Here is a 16,380-nt window from a genome sequence, read left to right as displayed (position 1 = left end):
GGGGTTGGCTGGAGGGGATAGAGTCGTTTTCCTTTACACAGGTTTTGTGGTTCCGAGAAAAGCCCTCAAGCTGAAAGGTGGAGACCGGGAGATCGTGGAAGGGTGCACGAACAGCGAAGCGTGTAGCTGCGCGCGAGGGAAAATAGCTTTGAGGAAGTGACAACCAAAAAGAAAAAAAAGCGCTTCGCGGGGTGGGGGGTTAGCCCGCTACCTAAAAAAAGGGCGCGGCCGGGAGAACAGGTGGGGAGATATGGGGACACTTGTAAGAGAGAGGGAAAGGGGCCAAAACACGTGAAAAGGGTTTGGAATTTTTGGAGAGAGTCACATGGCCACAGGCAGCACGGAAAGCAATACCTACAAGGAACAAGTGGATGGGAAGCGTCAAAGTATTGCTACAAAGCTGCAGCAAAAGCCCGAAAATTTTGAAGTGAAAAACTTGGAGCTTCAAGATGAATTTCGCCAAAACGACTTCAGACGCTCGCGTATTTTGTGGGGCCGTATGATGTGGCTTCTGTTAGTTCAAGATAGCTTAAAATGTTATCACATAATAACAAAAATATAAAGCAAAAAAAAATATCCAAGCAGAATGAGCGCTCTTTCAGTTTCATGTACCGTACATACGCCAAACAAGCTAGGTTAACATGCGTCTAACGCCAGTTGTCAGTCCTTTTATTCAGTGGTCGTCGAAGAATCCTCAAATTGTTTGTTGGTGTAGAAGTTTCGCGCAAAAAAAGCAAAAACAAACAAAGGCATGTTGAATTGTGGTTCGCAACTACTTTCGATGGTTTTCATCAATAAAGGTCATGTTCGAAAGAAAAAAAAAACGCGATTAAATATGCAAGGACGTGAGCAAGAGCTATATTGCCCCCAATGCAAATTACGCAACAGAAGAATAAAATGGTCAAAAACAACAATTTCCAACACTACGATTTGCAGAAAAGGAAGGAAATAGCAAAACAGATAACACGGGAAAGGCGCGATCACAGGGCACGAGGTAGGGAAGCGTAGGAATCGCTTAGCACGTGTCCGCGTGCGTTTATGAAGCACCCGCCTAATATTTCACGAACGCAACGCATAATTCGAAATTACGAGGCGACTGCTTCGTTTCTGGACGTTGCCAACACTGAGCACGATTTCGGTTTAGCGAATGCACTTGCGCTAATCTATTACGTTTGTATCGCGATCTCCATGAAGCAGACACCAGCTGCGCACTGCGGCAGTGAATTCCTGGAGCGAATAAAAAAAAAGTAATTTTTTTATTCCAAAAATTTAATCAAATCAAACTTATTTGATTTTTGTTGAAGGCGCCTGTTGACAATTTTTGTTGCAGGCGTCTCGGGTGTAATCAGAAAGTTAATTCTGATCAACAGGACTTCGATCGCAATTCTCCTAAACGTATTATTGCTGCTCACTGCGCAACCAGAGTGCAGCTTTTCCAACGGGATCATGGGTAGCTTTGCTCACAAACTGCAAAAGTGTTCGGTTAAAATATAATAATAAATAAAACCAAATCTTTGAACTCGCATGTTTTAGCGCGTTCGAAAATTATGAACTGCCGATATGGTACTCGACAATAAAAATAAATTTCAACCCATTTTAATGGATGACACAATGTTTACCAACGTTTGCCAGTTTACTTTGAACACTGGATAAGCGGTGGCAATCCTAGGCCAATATAGCCAGCTCCCGGAAACGGCATAGCCAATTCTGGCAAAGAGTGGAACAACACTGGCTAACATGGCCCATGATAGCCAGGATTCGATGATGGCACAACCAGCAATGGCAAACAGTGGGGCAATCCTGACTTACCTGGCCCATGATAGCCAGGATCTAATTACGGCTCAGCCAATACTGGTAAAGCGACGGACAACCAGGACCATTGTTGGATGGGCTAAGGACTGGCGCAACCAATATCGGATGCTCACTGGCAACTCTGGGCCTAGTTAGGGCCACGCTTTGCCAGTGGATTTCCAATATTGGCCCGCTGCCGTGTGCTACCTGGGAACATCCTTGCGAGTAATCTGGTTGAGACGACGGTAGTCCACGCAGAACCGGATGGAGCCATCTTTTTCGTCACCATGACAACAGGAGAGGCCCAAGGGCTTTGAGAGGGCTGTATGATGCCGCGCTGTAGCATATGGTCGACATTGTCACGTATGACGGCGCTCTGTGGGCGAGACGCGGTACGGTCGCTGGCGCAAAGGGGGCGTGCGTACCTGTGTCGATTTCGTGCGAGACGGCAAACGCACGGCCCAAGGAAGGTTGGGAAATATCAAAAGACGTGCTGAAGCGTTGGAGAAGTGTCAGTAGCTGGTCACGTTGAGCGGGCGGAATGTCGGCAGCCATGGCGCGATGAAAGGCGTCGACGGGAAGCGGATCGGGCGTTGCCGCACAAATGTCCAGGAGAGCAACCTCGGGACAGGCACGGTGATCGGAGAACTCGTAGGCAACAGCAGGGTCCAGTTCTTCGATACGACCGAGGCATTCGCCGCGAAGGAGAGAGAACGGGCAAGCGCCGTTCGCGATGGCCTCTTATACCGGCGTAACTACTTCTCCGACGGGCGGAAGTGGCTGTTGGTGATTCCTCGCCACTTCCGTGCTGCGATCTGCGCCTCTTTCCACGCAGATCCACAATGCGGCCATGCCAGTGTATTGAAAACCTATGCTCGCCTGCGTCTGCGATATTATTGGCGTGGTATTGTTGGTACTGGGAGTCCGAGCCAGGAAACGGTCGAGGCGACGGTGAGTCAAATGACTTTTATGTACAGTATTTACAAGGGCTTTTACATGATACAAGGGCCAAGAGCACCACGGGCTAGCACAAAGAAGGAGAGCGGCGAGCGTAGCTCCGGCGTGATGGCTGTTTTGCTGCCCGTCTGCGGCTCGGGTTCAGCGCGGCTCCGTTTTTAAAGCCGCCGGTGTCCGTTGCGGCAGCCAGCCGTTCAAATCCTCCAATCAGGTCACGGCACTGGCCACCGTTCAAATTAGACGAATGGTTTAGAGGCGCCCGGCCGTTGAAGGCTTGCCGACAGGAACGGGCGGCGGCGAAGCGCCGCAGGTGTTCGAGCCGACGGAGAGGAGGGGGAGGAGGAAGGGTCCGCGCCGGGCTGAGCGCCGGCGAGGCCGGATGATTCACGCTGCAAGCCGCGACATGTCCGAGAGAGTCTGGGCGGCTGGGCCTGCCTTGAGCGACGGCGGGCGCGCAGCGCTGATTTCTAGAGAGGCCAGCCAGCGAAATGTGGGCGCCGGCACAACAGTATGTACCGCTTCGTACGTCAGTACATTCGGTCATGTACAGCCTGCCAATGTCGCAAGAACCCTCCCCGCCACGACCCCGCTCCATTACAGCCGTTACCCTGCGCCGCCCGCCCCTTCAGGGTTGCCGTTGGTGGCTACTTTGCGCCAAATTGGCTACTTTTCAACCCCGTCTGGCGATGAAAATTTCACGCTGGCTCCTTGGCTACTTTCTGGCTACTTTGAACTTGTATTGTGGCGCATTTACTAGCCATTTTGTTTTTGCAATTGCATATACAATAGCAAGCAAGAACAGAAAAGAACAATTATTTCCAAGCTTTGCTGTCTTCATTGCTGTCCTGGTCGCCTTGATGCGCGCATATTCCTCCAACGAACTGGAGTCTCAAATACGCCAGGAGCAGAGAATTAGCGGTGCACTTGATCGCGCATCATGTTTGACTTTCTGGCACGCAGCGGCATCGTACGAGGACACTTGCGGCGAATGCCCTTTTCAACACCTGGCGCAAGGAGCACTGAAAATTTTGACCCTTCCAATTTCTAATGCTGACGCAGAGCGCGTGTTCTCTTGCGTGAACTTGACGAAAACAGAGATCCGTAACAAAATGAAGCTGGACTTGCTTTTTTTTTTTAAATCAAATCACGCCAGTCGATTCTGCGAATCAAATTTGGGCTACGACTCCAAGAAAAAACAGCATCATCGTTTAACGTTCCTGCTGAGGGATTGAATAGAATGTGCCAAAATTACTCCGGCAAGAACACTATCTACTCTACATAAACTACGCGGACTGAACTTTTATTTATTTGCAACGTACCTGATACTTGAAGGCCCAGCAAGAGGCCCAAAATTCTGTGCTCTTTATTTACTCTGTGCTTTTGTGTTGATTCAAAATGATAATATTTAACAATGCAAGAGCGGGGGCTAGTTGGTGCTTCATACTGATCAATTCGCGCTAGAAGGGACATACACACGGGAACACAAACGGACGAAGCGCATATGCGCTTCGTCCGTTTGTGTTTCCGTGTGTATGTCCCTAGTAGCGCGAATTGATCAGTATGATAATATTTATTGTTCACTAATAAAAGTTGCTTATAATAATGGTTCTTTTCTACTTGGCTACAAATTTGGCGCCAAGATCAGGTGGCGTAGCTACTTTTGGCTACTTTTAGCTTCAGTTCTGGCTCTTTTTGAAAAATTCCCAACGGCAACCCTGCGCCCCTTTGACCGCGTCGGCATTGACGATTACGGTCTGCTTCCAACCAGTTCTGCTAACAATCGCTGGGTCATCGTGGCCGTTGACCACCTAACCCGCTACATAGAAACGTCGCCTCTCCAATCTGCTACCGCACAGGATGTTGCTTTTTTCATCCTACACTGTCTTGTTCTTCGTCACGGCGCCCCGAAAGAACTGCTCAGTAACCGTGGCCGTGTTTTTCTATCGGAAGTCGTCGCGGCGCTGCTAAAGGAATACCAAATCGTTCACCGCTGTACCAGCGCCTATCACCCACAAACGAACGGCATGACTGAGCGGTTCGACCGCACACTCAGTGACATGCTCGCCATGTACGTTGATACCGCCCACTCCAACTGGGACAAAGTACTTCCTTTCGTAACCTACGCGTAAATATGCCTACGCAGACAACGACGGGATTCTCTCCTTTCTTCTTTTTTTATGGTCGAGAGCCTACATGCACCACGGACACCATCCTTCCCTATCGTTCTGAGCCTTCCGAGAGCACATCCCTTTCCGAAGCTCACATGTATACCGAAGAATGTCGACAACTTGCGCGCTCTTTCACCACACAGCTCCAGCGGCACGAGAAGCACCGTCGGGACCTCTCGGACCCTCCCGTGTCATATCGCTCCGGCGCACTCGTTTGGCTCTGGGTGCCTTCCTTCAGTCCCGGCCTTGCCACGAAACTGCTTTCCCGCTATCACGGCACTTACCGCGTTCTACAGCAAACTTCTCCCGTGAATTACATAGTTGAGTCCCTTGACCCATCTCCGGATCACCGTCGCTGGGGACGTGAAACTGTACACGTCGACCGCCTTAAGCCCAACTATGACCCGACTACTCTTTCGTCCCCGTAAGTCGCCAGGATGGCTCCTTTTCGCCGGGGAGGAAACAGTAATGGGAACGACCGGCAGCCGTTCACGCGGTGCGACGAAGAGGTGAACGAAGTGGTGTGCTGGTTCCTGAGTGACTCCTGGGTGTGTGCCTGCCGTGACGCATCTCCATCAACGGCCTCCGACCTGAGCTTCGAAGACGCACCCGTAGAGCATAAATAGGATTCGTAAGTTCTCGTGTCATGAAAAGACGTTTTCAGTTTTTTCAGTAGAATTAAACTTCATTGCTACTATACGTGCCAACAGTGAATTGAATGACGTGTTTGAAGCGTAGAACGATCAGAAACAAGGAACATAATTCAGAGGCCACACTAATATGAAATAAGGCTCATATTTGCCTGTTTACATAGGCTGAGAGAAATATGAAGCCTTCATCACGCTCATTCTATCAACTGGACTTTTCTGCAGAACAAAAACACAGGGGTTTCAGTATTTTAAATATGCACTAGCATGTTGACCGGTATTTCGAAGACTTGAAAGTCAGGAGGATCGACTTGGAGCACCGTAGAGCCGGCTGCATGTATCACTGCCCCTTGCCTCAGGCGTGCGTTGCAGTGAAGAACGAGCACGGAGCAGAGGCGGGTTTGGGCACTAGCACTCAACTTCAGCTTTACTTTTCGACTAAAGCGAAAAGTACTAAATTGAATTAAGTTTACCTTTTTTGCCGGCTTGAATCAGTTGTCTTTTATATCTTTTCTAGGATCACCGCAGTATGCTGTTTGCTTCTAAGCATGCCGCTACAAGGATATTTAATGTTTTTGAGAATTTACTTTGTTTTGCATAATTTCTCGTCTTTTTAGTCCGAAAAATTTAATCACGTTTATGACATTTTGGAAAGCTTGGGCAAGTAGATGAAAATACTAGAGTGCGAAAAAAATATTTATATCTGAAAATGTCATTTATAATTTTTCTTAATTTTGTATCCATATTATTTCGGAGCTTGTGGAATAGTGCCCTTTGGCCGCAGGTGCTCCTGCGCCATAAGATCGTCATCATCAGCATTAAACTAAGCCAAAAAGTCAAGTAGATCATTATAGTGCCAGGTGTGTGAGAGCTGAGGTAGGTCATTTGAACAGTTTGCACGTGCCCACGACATTATAACGTTCCAGTGACACGGTTCACAAATTTATCCCCTGGAATATTGAGTTATCCACACTGATACAACACTGTGTCGCTGCTTGCCCCGGAGAAATTTGATTTAGACATCAATTTCACACGGTATTGACTAGATGCGTGAAAACCTTTTATTTTTCTGAAATACCAGCGGAATGCCAGATGTGCCCTGGTGGAGAGCACTGTAACAATCCGATGATAACACTAGTTTCTCAACATACATCGGGACAGTTCTGCACGGTAAGTTTGTCCTTTCGCTGGCATCCAAACTCCGGCACGGATGGGATGTAACCTCCGGATCGTGAACGCGCGCCACATCGGCGGCAAAGCTTTAACCGCGAAACCCTACTATCCAACGTTAAAAACGCCCTAGCCACTCAGCGCCTGCAGCCATTCACACCGAGTATCCTGATTTTGTAGTGTGTTGCAAAATTTCATTTCGGCCATTAGACAGGAATCAGAAATTTATTATTTTCTTCATCCCTTTCGAAAGAAAGCCGCCGAAGTTACAGCTACGTATAGAAGAGCTTGTGAATGCAGCTCGAGAGATAACGACAGCCAAACGGGCGCAGCAGGTGATACGCTCCGCGAAAGGCAGCGGATGCCGCTCTGTTAGTCGCCATGACGACAGAACTAAATAGATAAGAGCCCTCACGGCGAGGGCGAAAAAATTCATTTTTTCAGGCGGCGGGGCAGCGAGCGCACGTGAAGAGGGATGCCTCCTGCAGCTACCCAGTACACGCTCGTCGGCTTCAGCCCGGACCTCGACTGGAGACCTCTGAGTTTCGTCAAGACCATTCCGACGAACAGGGTGTGCAGTGCTTGCGGACTGGTGCGCAAGAGGACCGCATTGCTGTCCTGCATGCACGTGCTGTGCGAGTCGTGCTACGAGCAATGCGCCCAGGAAGAGATGCACGTCTGTCCGCTCGACGGCAGCGAGTGGCACGACGAAGAGGACGTTGAGTGGAGGGACTTTCCTCCAGATCAGCTGCTGAGGCGAGAGGTTAGTCACTCAATTTCCGCCCTTTTCTTTGTCTTGTACTATCGTCCCCCCCCCCCCCTCTTTTTTGGCAAGAAACCGTTCTTATTAATTTTGCAAAAGAAGTTGCAGTGCCACACGCTGGACAAGATATGGGCAGACGGAAGCACTCGCTTTGACTGCTTACCAAAAAGTTTCGCTCCATTTTTGTACAGCGCAGTATTGTGGTGTGCCATGGTAGCGCGTTCTTTTGTCTGTTATTTTCTCCCGTGGTCTCCGCTTTGAATTCCCGAGAGTACTTGCCTTAACTCACGATGTCCATGTCAAAATATATCCATGCATTGAATAGAAAGCTGCCCCGACAGGAGGTTTTGCGGGATCATTCAAACGAGTATACCGCGGAACGATTTATGTGTATTCTAGCCTTAACACGGCCCGCACCAAGAAACCGTCTGGAAATCTTCACCGCGCAAGAAGTGGTCCGTGGTCTTTAATTCGGGATCGTCTTCTTCTTCTTCTTCTTCTTCTTCTTCACCTCTTTATAATGGCACATACCCCCGTGGGGGGATTGGCCAAGGTGTAGTGGTATATGTAACGAGATCGTCAAATCCCAATTTAGTCCTCGTCTTTCACTTTCACGCGAAACAATCAAATTCCTTGTCTTCTTTGCACACTTTGCCTGCGTTTTATTCTTCCTGCAAGCTCCGTTTTTCGTTCAATGCGTTGCTCGTTTCTTTTCTTTGTTGTTTGCGAGGAATACGTGCTGCGGACAAAAAAATACTGCCACATCATGCAGTAAGCGAGCAGCGATAACAACTAGCAGTCGCGTGTGCTTTCGCTGTCGGATGACGACGGCACCAATGGTGACGGGGGTTATGGGTGCATGTGGGAAGAGCCGGGCAGAGGAGACTATTTGAAGCAGCAGCTTTCACCGCTTCGCCTAATCTCGCTGATTTCGCCGCTGTGTGCGGCGATGAGGCGGTGTTGAACTGGCTTTTCGACAGTGCCCGATACAGTTAAAAATGGCTGGTTAACTTGCATGGCGCTGTGGAAATGGTTGAATGAATGCTGCTCTCATTTGCTGATTATTTTGTACGCTGAATAGATAGGATATACTATAGAAGCCGTACTATGGAGCCGCACAGATTGCTCGGACGTCTTGAAGCTTTGAAGGAAAGGACACGTATTTCTGCAATATTGAAGGCACTGTAAGATATGGACCGAGTTTCCCCTTTACACGCTCGCATTCTTTCTGGCTCTCCGAATCTGTAAGTAATAGAAAGTGGGTGAAAAAAAATATTTAGTAGTCAAAGGTGATCGTTGTGCGTAATATTTTTTCTTACGTCATGGTGTTTATTAATGGGCTAAAAGAGAAAAAAGCTATGGTTATGAGCCTTCTTATCTGTGAAGGTCCGAGTGGTACGCAAGCAGCACAGCTAACTGAGCTAATATTAGAAATCTATGGGCAAAGGTGGGCCTTACAAAGGACTAGCGTGAAGCCATCCATATCGAATATTGGACCATTTACCTATCCTGCTTGGGTAGATTTAAGCATTGCATTAATTGACTGTCGCAGCCAGCTACTCTGAACGTTTGTAATGCTAGATGAGCTAAAATAAACCGTGAACAACAAGCCCTGTCAGTGAGGTGCGCTGACGACTAGTGGGTAAAAAACTTCCTATTTCTGCTTTTTCGCGACGAAGAGAATTCTTTTTTTTTTCATCTTTTTGCTGGCGTGGTCCACCGCAATGCGGTACTGTATGTAGTAGAGTGCACCTTTTTTGTAAGAAGTCAACCGAATTGGTAAGCGTGTTGCCGCTATTGTCGCAGGCACAGTTTTGGATCATATAACAGTTGTCTTTCAAGCGGAACTGCCACTGTAGCTGAATAATTTCCCTATTAGTGGGGATTGTTTCGGTCCCGATGAAAGCGACCGAAGCCAAACAGATTAAGGCATGATATTTTTGCCTACGGGTTTTCAACACACATCTATCGCACGGTTGCTCAAATGTTTGAATTCATTAATGCTTCAAAAAATGAAAATCTTTTCTTTTCTCTTTTCGTGTATCGTATCCCGTGATCAACACATAATACATTTAGGAGGTAATGTGATTGTCGAAGTTTACTTTTCAGAACCCTACCATACAAACCGTTGTTTTCTACTCTTTATAATGAATTGACGTCTGCTGATCAAGTACGGTTGTAGGTTTACATGAAATAAAAGGCAATCAGGCATTCCTTCATTCGGTAGGAATCTCGTCGCTGCGTTTCTCTGACTGATGTTCCAAGAGGCGTAGGTGTTTTCTTAAGCTGTCTTCTTGGTCTACCACCTTTTCAACGCTTTCTACCCGGCTTACCTGGACAGCACGGTATCTCATGATTCTACCTGTGCGACCATATATACAGCGCGCTCATACAAGGCTGGGCCCATGCTGTGAATTGGCAAACACCTAATTTCCTGTATCATATCTATGCCAGATTTACTAATCCTTCCAAGTCCACCTCAAGAACAATATTCCTCCCCGCACATACGCATCCACTATTAAAAAATTTGCTCAATACGTGCTCTGTGTAGAATGTAGGCTTCAAATTGCATCGGTACTCTCCTGATGTTGAGGTCTGCTTGAGCCTGCATTTCTATCCAGGTTAAGCGGCGGGCTCCCACAGAAGAATAGGCTTTATCTTCGTGATAAGCTTTGTTTCTTACCTGTAAGCTTTTTGTTTCCTGCCGAGAGGAGGCGGACCACATGGATATCCTGTACAAGGATTTACGCTGCTGTATGCACTGTGCGCAATATGTCATCATCAAACTAGTCTGGGCTTATAAATACGTGGGTGATATTGTTACGCAGGTCGATGTTCTATTGTAATTCAGGTCCCACTGTGGACGGACGGACAAAATTACCGCAGGTTAATCGTTGCTTCCCGTTGCATCGGAGTACTGCAGGAAATGCAGCGAGGCATTTGCATGTGTAGTAAGGTACATTTTCATGGCTCTAGTTCTCCGAGGGCTCCCATAGAGGCGAGTGTATTATTGGAGGAAATCGTCCTAGTCCAAACTTTTTTCTCTTCTTTCTCGAAGCTCACAAAGATATCGTAAAAAGCCAAGCCTTCTCTCAACGCTGCCATATATGCAGCATGCGCGCAATTAGAAATAGATGGTGTCTACTGTTGTTCGCTACTGCTACTTACTGCTATGTACGTCAGTCGCCAGGCAGAAGGAGCTAAATCAGGGCGCATAGGGAGGACTAAAATCGTGATATAGGGGACAGGAGTGTGTAAATATAACACTATAATTTAGTTCAAAATTTACACTACTAGGAGTCGGAGTGAGTGGACGCGTAGAAGTGAAAGCGCAACCGTGTCTTTGCCATTCCTGTGTTGCAGCTGTAAAATTGTAGATTTTGAAGAGCAAAGCTGCAAGATCCTGCTGCCCCTGCGCCCAACCAAGAGCTGACGTGAAATCACAGCAGGAATTACCTTAAAAACAAATTAAGAAATCAATAGTTGGAGACGTAATAGTGATTTCAATGAAAATACTCTTGTTCGCCTTGCAGGTCAAGTGCTGGAATGCAGAACAAGGTTGCCAGCATATGACAACTGCTTCAATGATCACCCACCATTTCCAGCGGGAATGTGTGCACCATTCTACTGGCTGCCCGAAGTGTTCGAACAGCGTCCTCTGCAGCGAAGTGTGCGCGCACCTCAGATCGGGAACTTGCGGCTCGTTGACTGACGCCTCTTTGGAATCCCAAAGCAATTGCGACCCCAAGGATGGAAATGCGTCTTTTGCTACTTTCAGCCAAGCATTTCTAAAGCAGGCGGATGAAATGAAGGGCTATCTCGAAAGAATCACTGCTGATAATAGCACGCACGGTGACAGGTTGAATGAAATTTCTCATGATATCAACGCATCAAAAGAAGCCTTAAGACAAGAAATCCTAGCGTCGAACGCAGAGATTAAAGAATATTTGGCCACACGCAGCGACACCGTAAACAATATTTCCGCAGCGGTAAACCGACTAGAAAGAGCACTGGCAGATCAGTTGGGTAATATCACAACGGAAACTGCAGGAAGCATTTCTCAAATCACAGCTGCCCTGGATCAAGCCAGAACAGAAGGGAGGGAGAATGGTCAGAAGACGTTGGAGTGCATCACAAAAGTGCACACACTCGCTCAGCTGCAAGCAACTCGGTGCGAGTTTTTTCTACAGGGTGTGAAATCCCTCGCAGGGAAAGCGCTGAACGGAGGCACTGCTTGGTATTACAACGAGAGGGTGTACCTGCGTGGTTATTGCATGTCACCCGGCCTATACTTCAAGAAATTAGGTGACTCGGTTAGTGTGCATATTTGTTTGCAGCTGCACAAGGGCGACCTGGACGACGTTGTTCTGTGGCCATTCGAACAAAGGATCAAGCTGAACTTCGTGCACCCGGGGGGTGGCGCCGACCGTGAGGTCGAGGATAAAACAATACGTTCTTGGACGTTTTGCCAAAAGCCCGAAACTTCGAGCAACCGTGGTGCTTATTTCACGACGACGTCGTTTGTCCTCGCGGATCTCCGGAAAGGCGGCTTTGTTGAGGACGACAAGCTTCGGGTCAAGTGGGAGCTCCTGCCTTGAGTACCTCTTCTAACTGCACAGGGACAAGGAAGTGGCGCATGTGCATGGTAGTAATAATTTTTCTTCGTGAGAATTTCTTGAGAAATGAAATTTGAAGAAAGCCTCGTGGGCAATGCGATGTTTAACCTTTTTTGTTCGAAATAAATTCGAAGTTTAACTGCAATTTACTAAGGTTGCTGTTTTGCCCTACCGAAAACTACTTTTAACATCTTACAATTTCCGTTGCGACACTCGCAAATTTTGTTTGGAAATGAAAGCTTTCACATCTGCTCATACCCAGCTTCACATCGATAGCTGCATATGCCATATTTCCGGGAATAAAAAAGCCTCCGTGTTCGTAATACCTTCCAAAAGAATACTGCGACGCTCATGTCAGAATACACCCCCCCCCCCCACACACAATAACCCCGAAATCCCTCAAAAGCTGCACAACATTCGGAATGAACTTTCAACAAAGCACCCTTATGCACACGTGCTCCTTTTCTGAGATTTTGACTATCCTGACAGATTGGAATAACCCTTATCAGCCTATTTTTAGACAGCATGAATCACAGGAGGTTGTGGACGTGTGCTTAAATTTTAATCTTACTCAATTAGTAACCCAGCCTACACGCATCGCCGGAGATACCGCTAACATTCTTGACCTTATACTATGTAGCGACCCCGAATGCCTCAACTCCCTTACTCATCTCCGGGAAATTAGTGATCACAAAGTCATCCTCGTGTCTTTTACCTTCACTCCAACACTAAAAGAAACTTCCAGAAAAACAATCACCCTTTATAACAAAGGTAACTTTGAGGCTGTAAACAGGGCGTTGGAAGCTTACTTCCCAACTTCTAAGCGCTCTTTCTAGGAACAAACCATCCACGAAAATTGGTCGATGTTTGTTCATAAAATGAACGAACTTACTAACAAATATATTCGCAAATGCAGCTTCCACGCAGCCAAACAGAAACTCTGGTTTACTAAGGCTCTAGGAAGTTTGGAAAACAAAAAGAAATGTTTGTTCCGCAGTGCTAAAAAGACTGGAAATGACTGCGCATGGGAAAAATATTACACTGCCGAAAAGACATACCGGGTCGCAGTAAAAAATGCTAAACGCTCATTTTATTATACTGACCTACCCTACGTACTTAAGGATAACCCGACTAAATTCTGGCAGCGTTTAAACCCGCCATCTATACGCACTACTACCCTCACTGATGATTTCGGGCGTCCTGTTTCCGACGTCGGGTGTGCTAACATATTTAATTCTGCTTTCGCATCTGTATTCACTCATGAACAGGAACCGCCCCCTCTCATGACAGCAAATGACCAAAGAAGAGTAATGGAAGCCGTTACTTTCTCTGAAGCCGGGATATCATGTCTTATAGATAAACTAAAACTGACATCATCTGCCGGCTTTGACGAAATCAACACAAAGGTACTAAAAAACATTAACCACACGTCTGCCAAATTTGTATGCCTGATGTTCTCACAGTCTCTTTCTACAGGTGTCATACCCCATGAGCGGAAAGTGGGGAAGGTCGTTCCGGTCCACAAGTCGGGCAACAAAGATTCACCACTTAATTACCGACGCATATCACTCACCAGCATACCATGTAAACTCATGGAACACGTCATTTACTCTTTAACGATGCATTTTCTGGATTTAAATAATTTTTTTTCACTCATCGCAGCACGGATTTCGCAAAGGATACTTTTGTGAAAGTCAGCTAGCACTTTTCCTTGATGACTTGCATGCCAAGCTTGATGGTAACCTCCAAACTGACGCAATCTTTCTAGACTTCGCTAAGGCATTTGACATGGTACCTCATATCCGCTTATTTCTGAAACTCTCTCGCCTAAATATGCATCCCGACATACTAGCATGAATAAAAGAATTCTTAACTCACCGCTTCCAATCAGTCATTGTCAGTAAATAAATGTCTAACCTCCTACCAGTCTCCTCAGGCGTGCCCAAAAGGATCCGTCCTTGGGCCACTCTTGTTTCTAATTTATATAACGACCTACCTGAGAAATTAGATTGCCATATTCGGATGTTTGCTGACGATTGTGTTATTTACAGAACAGTACTAACACCTTCGGCCAACAATCCCTTCAAAATAATTGAACTCACGTGGAAGACTGGTGCAGTGAATGGCTAATGACACTTAACATAAGTAAATGGAAATATATGTCGTTCCATCGCCGCCGTTACCCTCTTCTGTTCCAATACAGCATATCTAACGTTCCTCTCGATCTTGTCGAATCATACAAATACCTTGGTGTTCATCTTTGTCAGGATCTTACATGGAATACGCATATTTCAAACATCGTATCATCCGCTAACAGAACACTAGAATTCTTAAAGCGTCACCTACGCTCTGCACCTCAGCATGTCAAGCTCCTCGCATACAAATCATTAGTCCGATCAAAATTAGAATACGCATCTCCCATCTGGTCTCCAAGGCAAGCATATCTCTGTAATTCAATTGAAGCAGTTCAAAACCAAGCAACTAGATTAATTCATTCATCGTATTCCTTTGATATCAGCATATCATCCCTCAAATCACAGTCCAGCCCAGCTGCCCTTGCTCATCGCCGCTACGTTGCTAGTTTATGTTTGTTTCACAAGGTTTTTTACTCTGAGCTACGACAGGAACCCTACATCTGCGCACCACCACCACGCATCTCCCTCTGCACCGGTCATCAGCGGCAAGTGTCACGACCTCGCGCCCGCACCACTACATTTTCTTCATCATTCTTCCCCCGGGCTACGAACGACTGGAACGGCCTTCCCCAAGAACTTGCTGCTATCACATGCCGATCTTTGTTCCTGGAAAGAATCACGCGGGCACTTGCTGAGTGGAAATCTTATATTTATATAACTCAACTTATCGGTTACTTATTTTGTTTTTCATTGCTGTGTGCCCCACTCCTTATGTAATACCCTCTAACGAGGGTCTTTAAGGTAATAAAGTGAAGTGAAGTGAAATGTGTTAACTGAAGGGAAAACTATCCTTGTGCGTTGTCTACTCTCGTATCAGCCAAATCAAATCATTTTGTACAAGTGTGCTTTAGACCTGCGGACAGCCAATACTCTCTTCAAGTGAGGGCAAAGCCCCAGTCCGGTTACAAAAGCGGATAAGGCGGTAAGGAAACTTCGCCAACAGCATTCCCTTGGAAAGTCCTAAGTTCTGGCCGCCACTTAGCTTTAACGCAATACACTGTGGTTGAAAGGAGCTGTGTATGCGTATGGTTTTGCGCGCAGCTGCTTCTGTAGAGCCGCCGTGGTGGCTCAGTGGATATAGCACTCTGCAGCTGACCCGAAAGACACGGATTTGATCCCGGCCGCAGCGGTTGAATTTGGATGGAGATGAAATTCTAGACGTCCATGTACTATGCGATCTCAGTGTTCGTTAAAGAATCCCAGGTGGCCGAAATTTTCGGTGTCTTTCAGGGAACTACGGCGTCCCTTGTGGCCTGAGTCACTTTGGGACGATAAACTCCGACAAACCAAATCACATTTTTGCAAAGGAGCCGTGGTCAAATTGTGAGCAAATGTCTTAGGAAGATGAGTGCGGACCTCCACGGTGCAATCATAGAGTTTGGCTAATTTCTGCAGAAAACGAGGCTTCTTTCTCTCAGTGACCGTTCTTTAGTACCATTTTAGCCGGTCTTAACCATGGGACTGGAGGCGTGTAAAAATTTGCATTGCCGCAAGTCGAGTTTCATACCCAATAAAAATGCGTCAGGTACTGGGAAAGCTGATGTAGCACCCTCTCCCTTTAAATCGCGTGGAGTTTTCTGAACATTGTCTGGGAATTACTTCGGAAACTATTCGACCAGTGTGACGTTGCAGATGTTTGAAGTTTTCTGGCAAACCTCATCAGTGAAACGCAGGTATTTTCTTCGGCTGTCTCCTCGCACACGTTCATCAAAATGGATCTTCTTTGTGTCGGGCGGTGTGCGCTGTCCCGGTGATGTGCTTATCACTGCAATGTCTCAGCTTTTCGCATGATCGCGGCCGAGAACTTCCATTGCTCTGCCTATGTACTGTCAGCAGCAAAAGTTTGCGAGATCTCCAGCGCAGGGCGGAGCGACGCAAAACTGCATTCCAGCACCATCGGCCGGCTCCAAGCATGTTGTTAAGGCTGACGGTAATTGGGTTTGAAGCACTCTTAGCGCATGCCTATCCTTCGCTCTCAAGCGTGCCTTGACGCTTGCTTTCCCGTGACGCGCTTATCTGACTCACGGAAGCCGCTGAGGCGCTGTGTGACGTTCGCAGCCAGTTCTACTTAGG

General features: G+C 47.0%; 1 protein-coding gene across 1 annotated transcript; it reads left to right on the top strand.

Moving 5' to 3' along the window:
• Positions 1-4,299: 4,299 nt before the first annotated feature.
• On the top strand, positions 4,300-12,257 carry LOC149329579 (uncharacterized). Its single transcript, XM_089558893.1, has 2 exons — positions 4,300-7,496; positions 11,030-12,257. The coding sequence occupies exons 1-2, from the start codon at positions 7,209-7,211 to the stop codon at positions 12,092-12,094; spliced, it is 1,353 nt and encodes a 450-aa protein (XP_089415019.1). The 5' UTR covers positions 4,300-7,208; the 3' UTR covers positions 12,095-12,257.
• Positions 12,258-16,380: the final 4,123 nt, after the last annotated feature.

Source organism: Amblyomma mixtum, chromosome 9, assembly GCF_055824585.1.
Source record: "Amblyomma mixtum isolate Tamu chromosome 9, ASM5582458v1, whole genome shotgun sequence".
In the NCBI taxonomy this organism is placed as follows: Eukaryota; Metazoa; Arthropoda; class Arachnida; order Ixodida; family Ixodidae; genus Amblyomma; species Amblyomma mixtum.
This window is presented reverse-complemented; position numbering and strand designations above follow the sequence as displayed.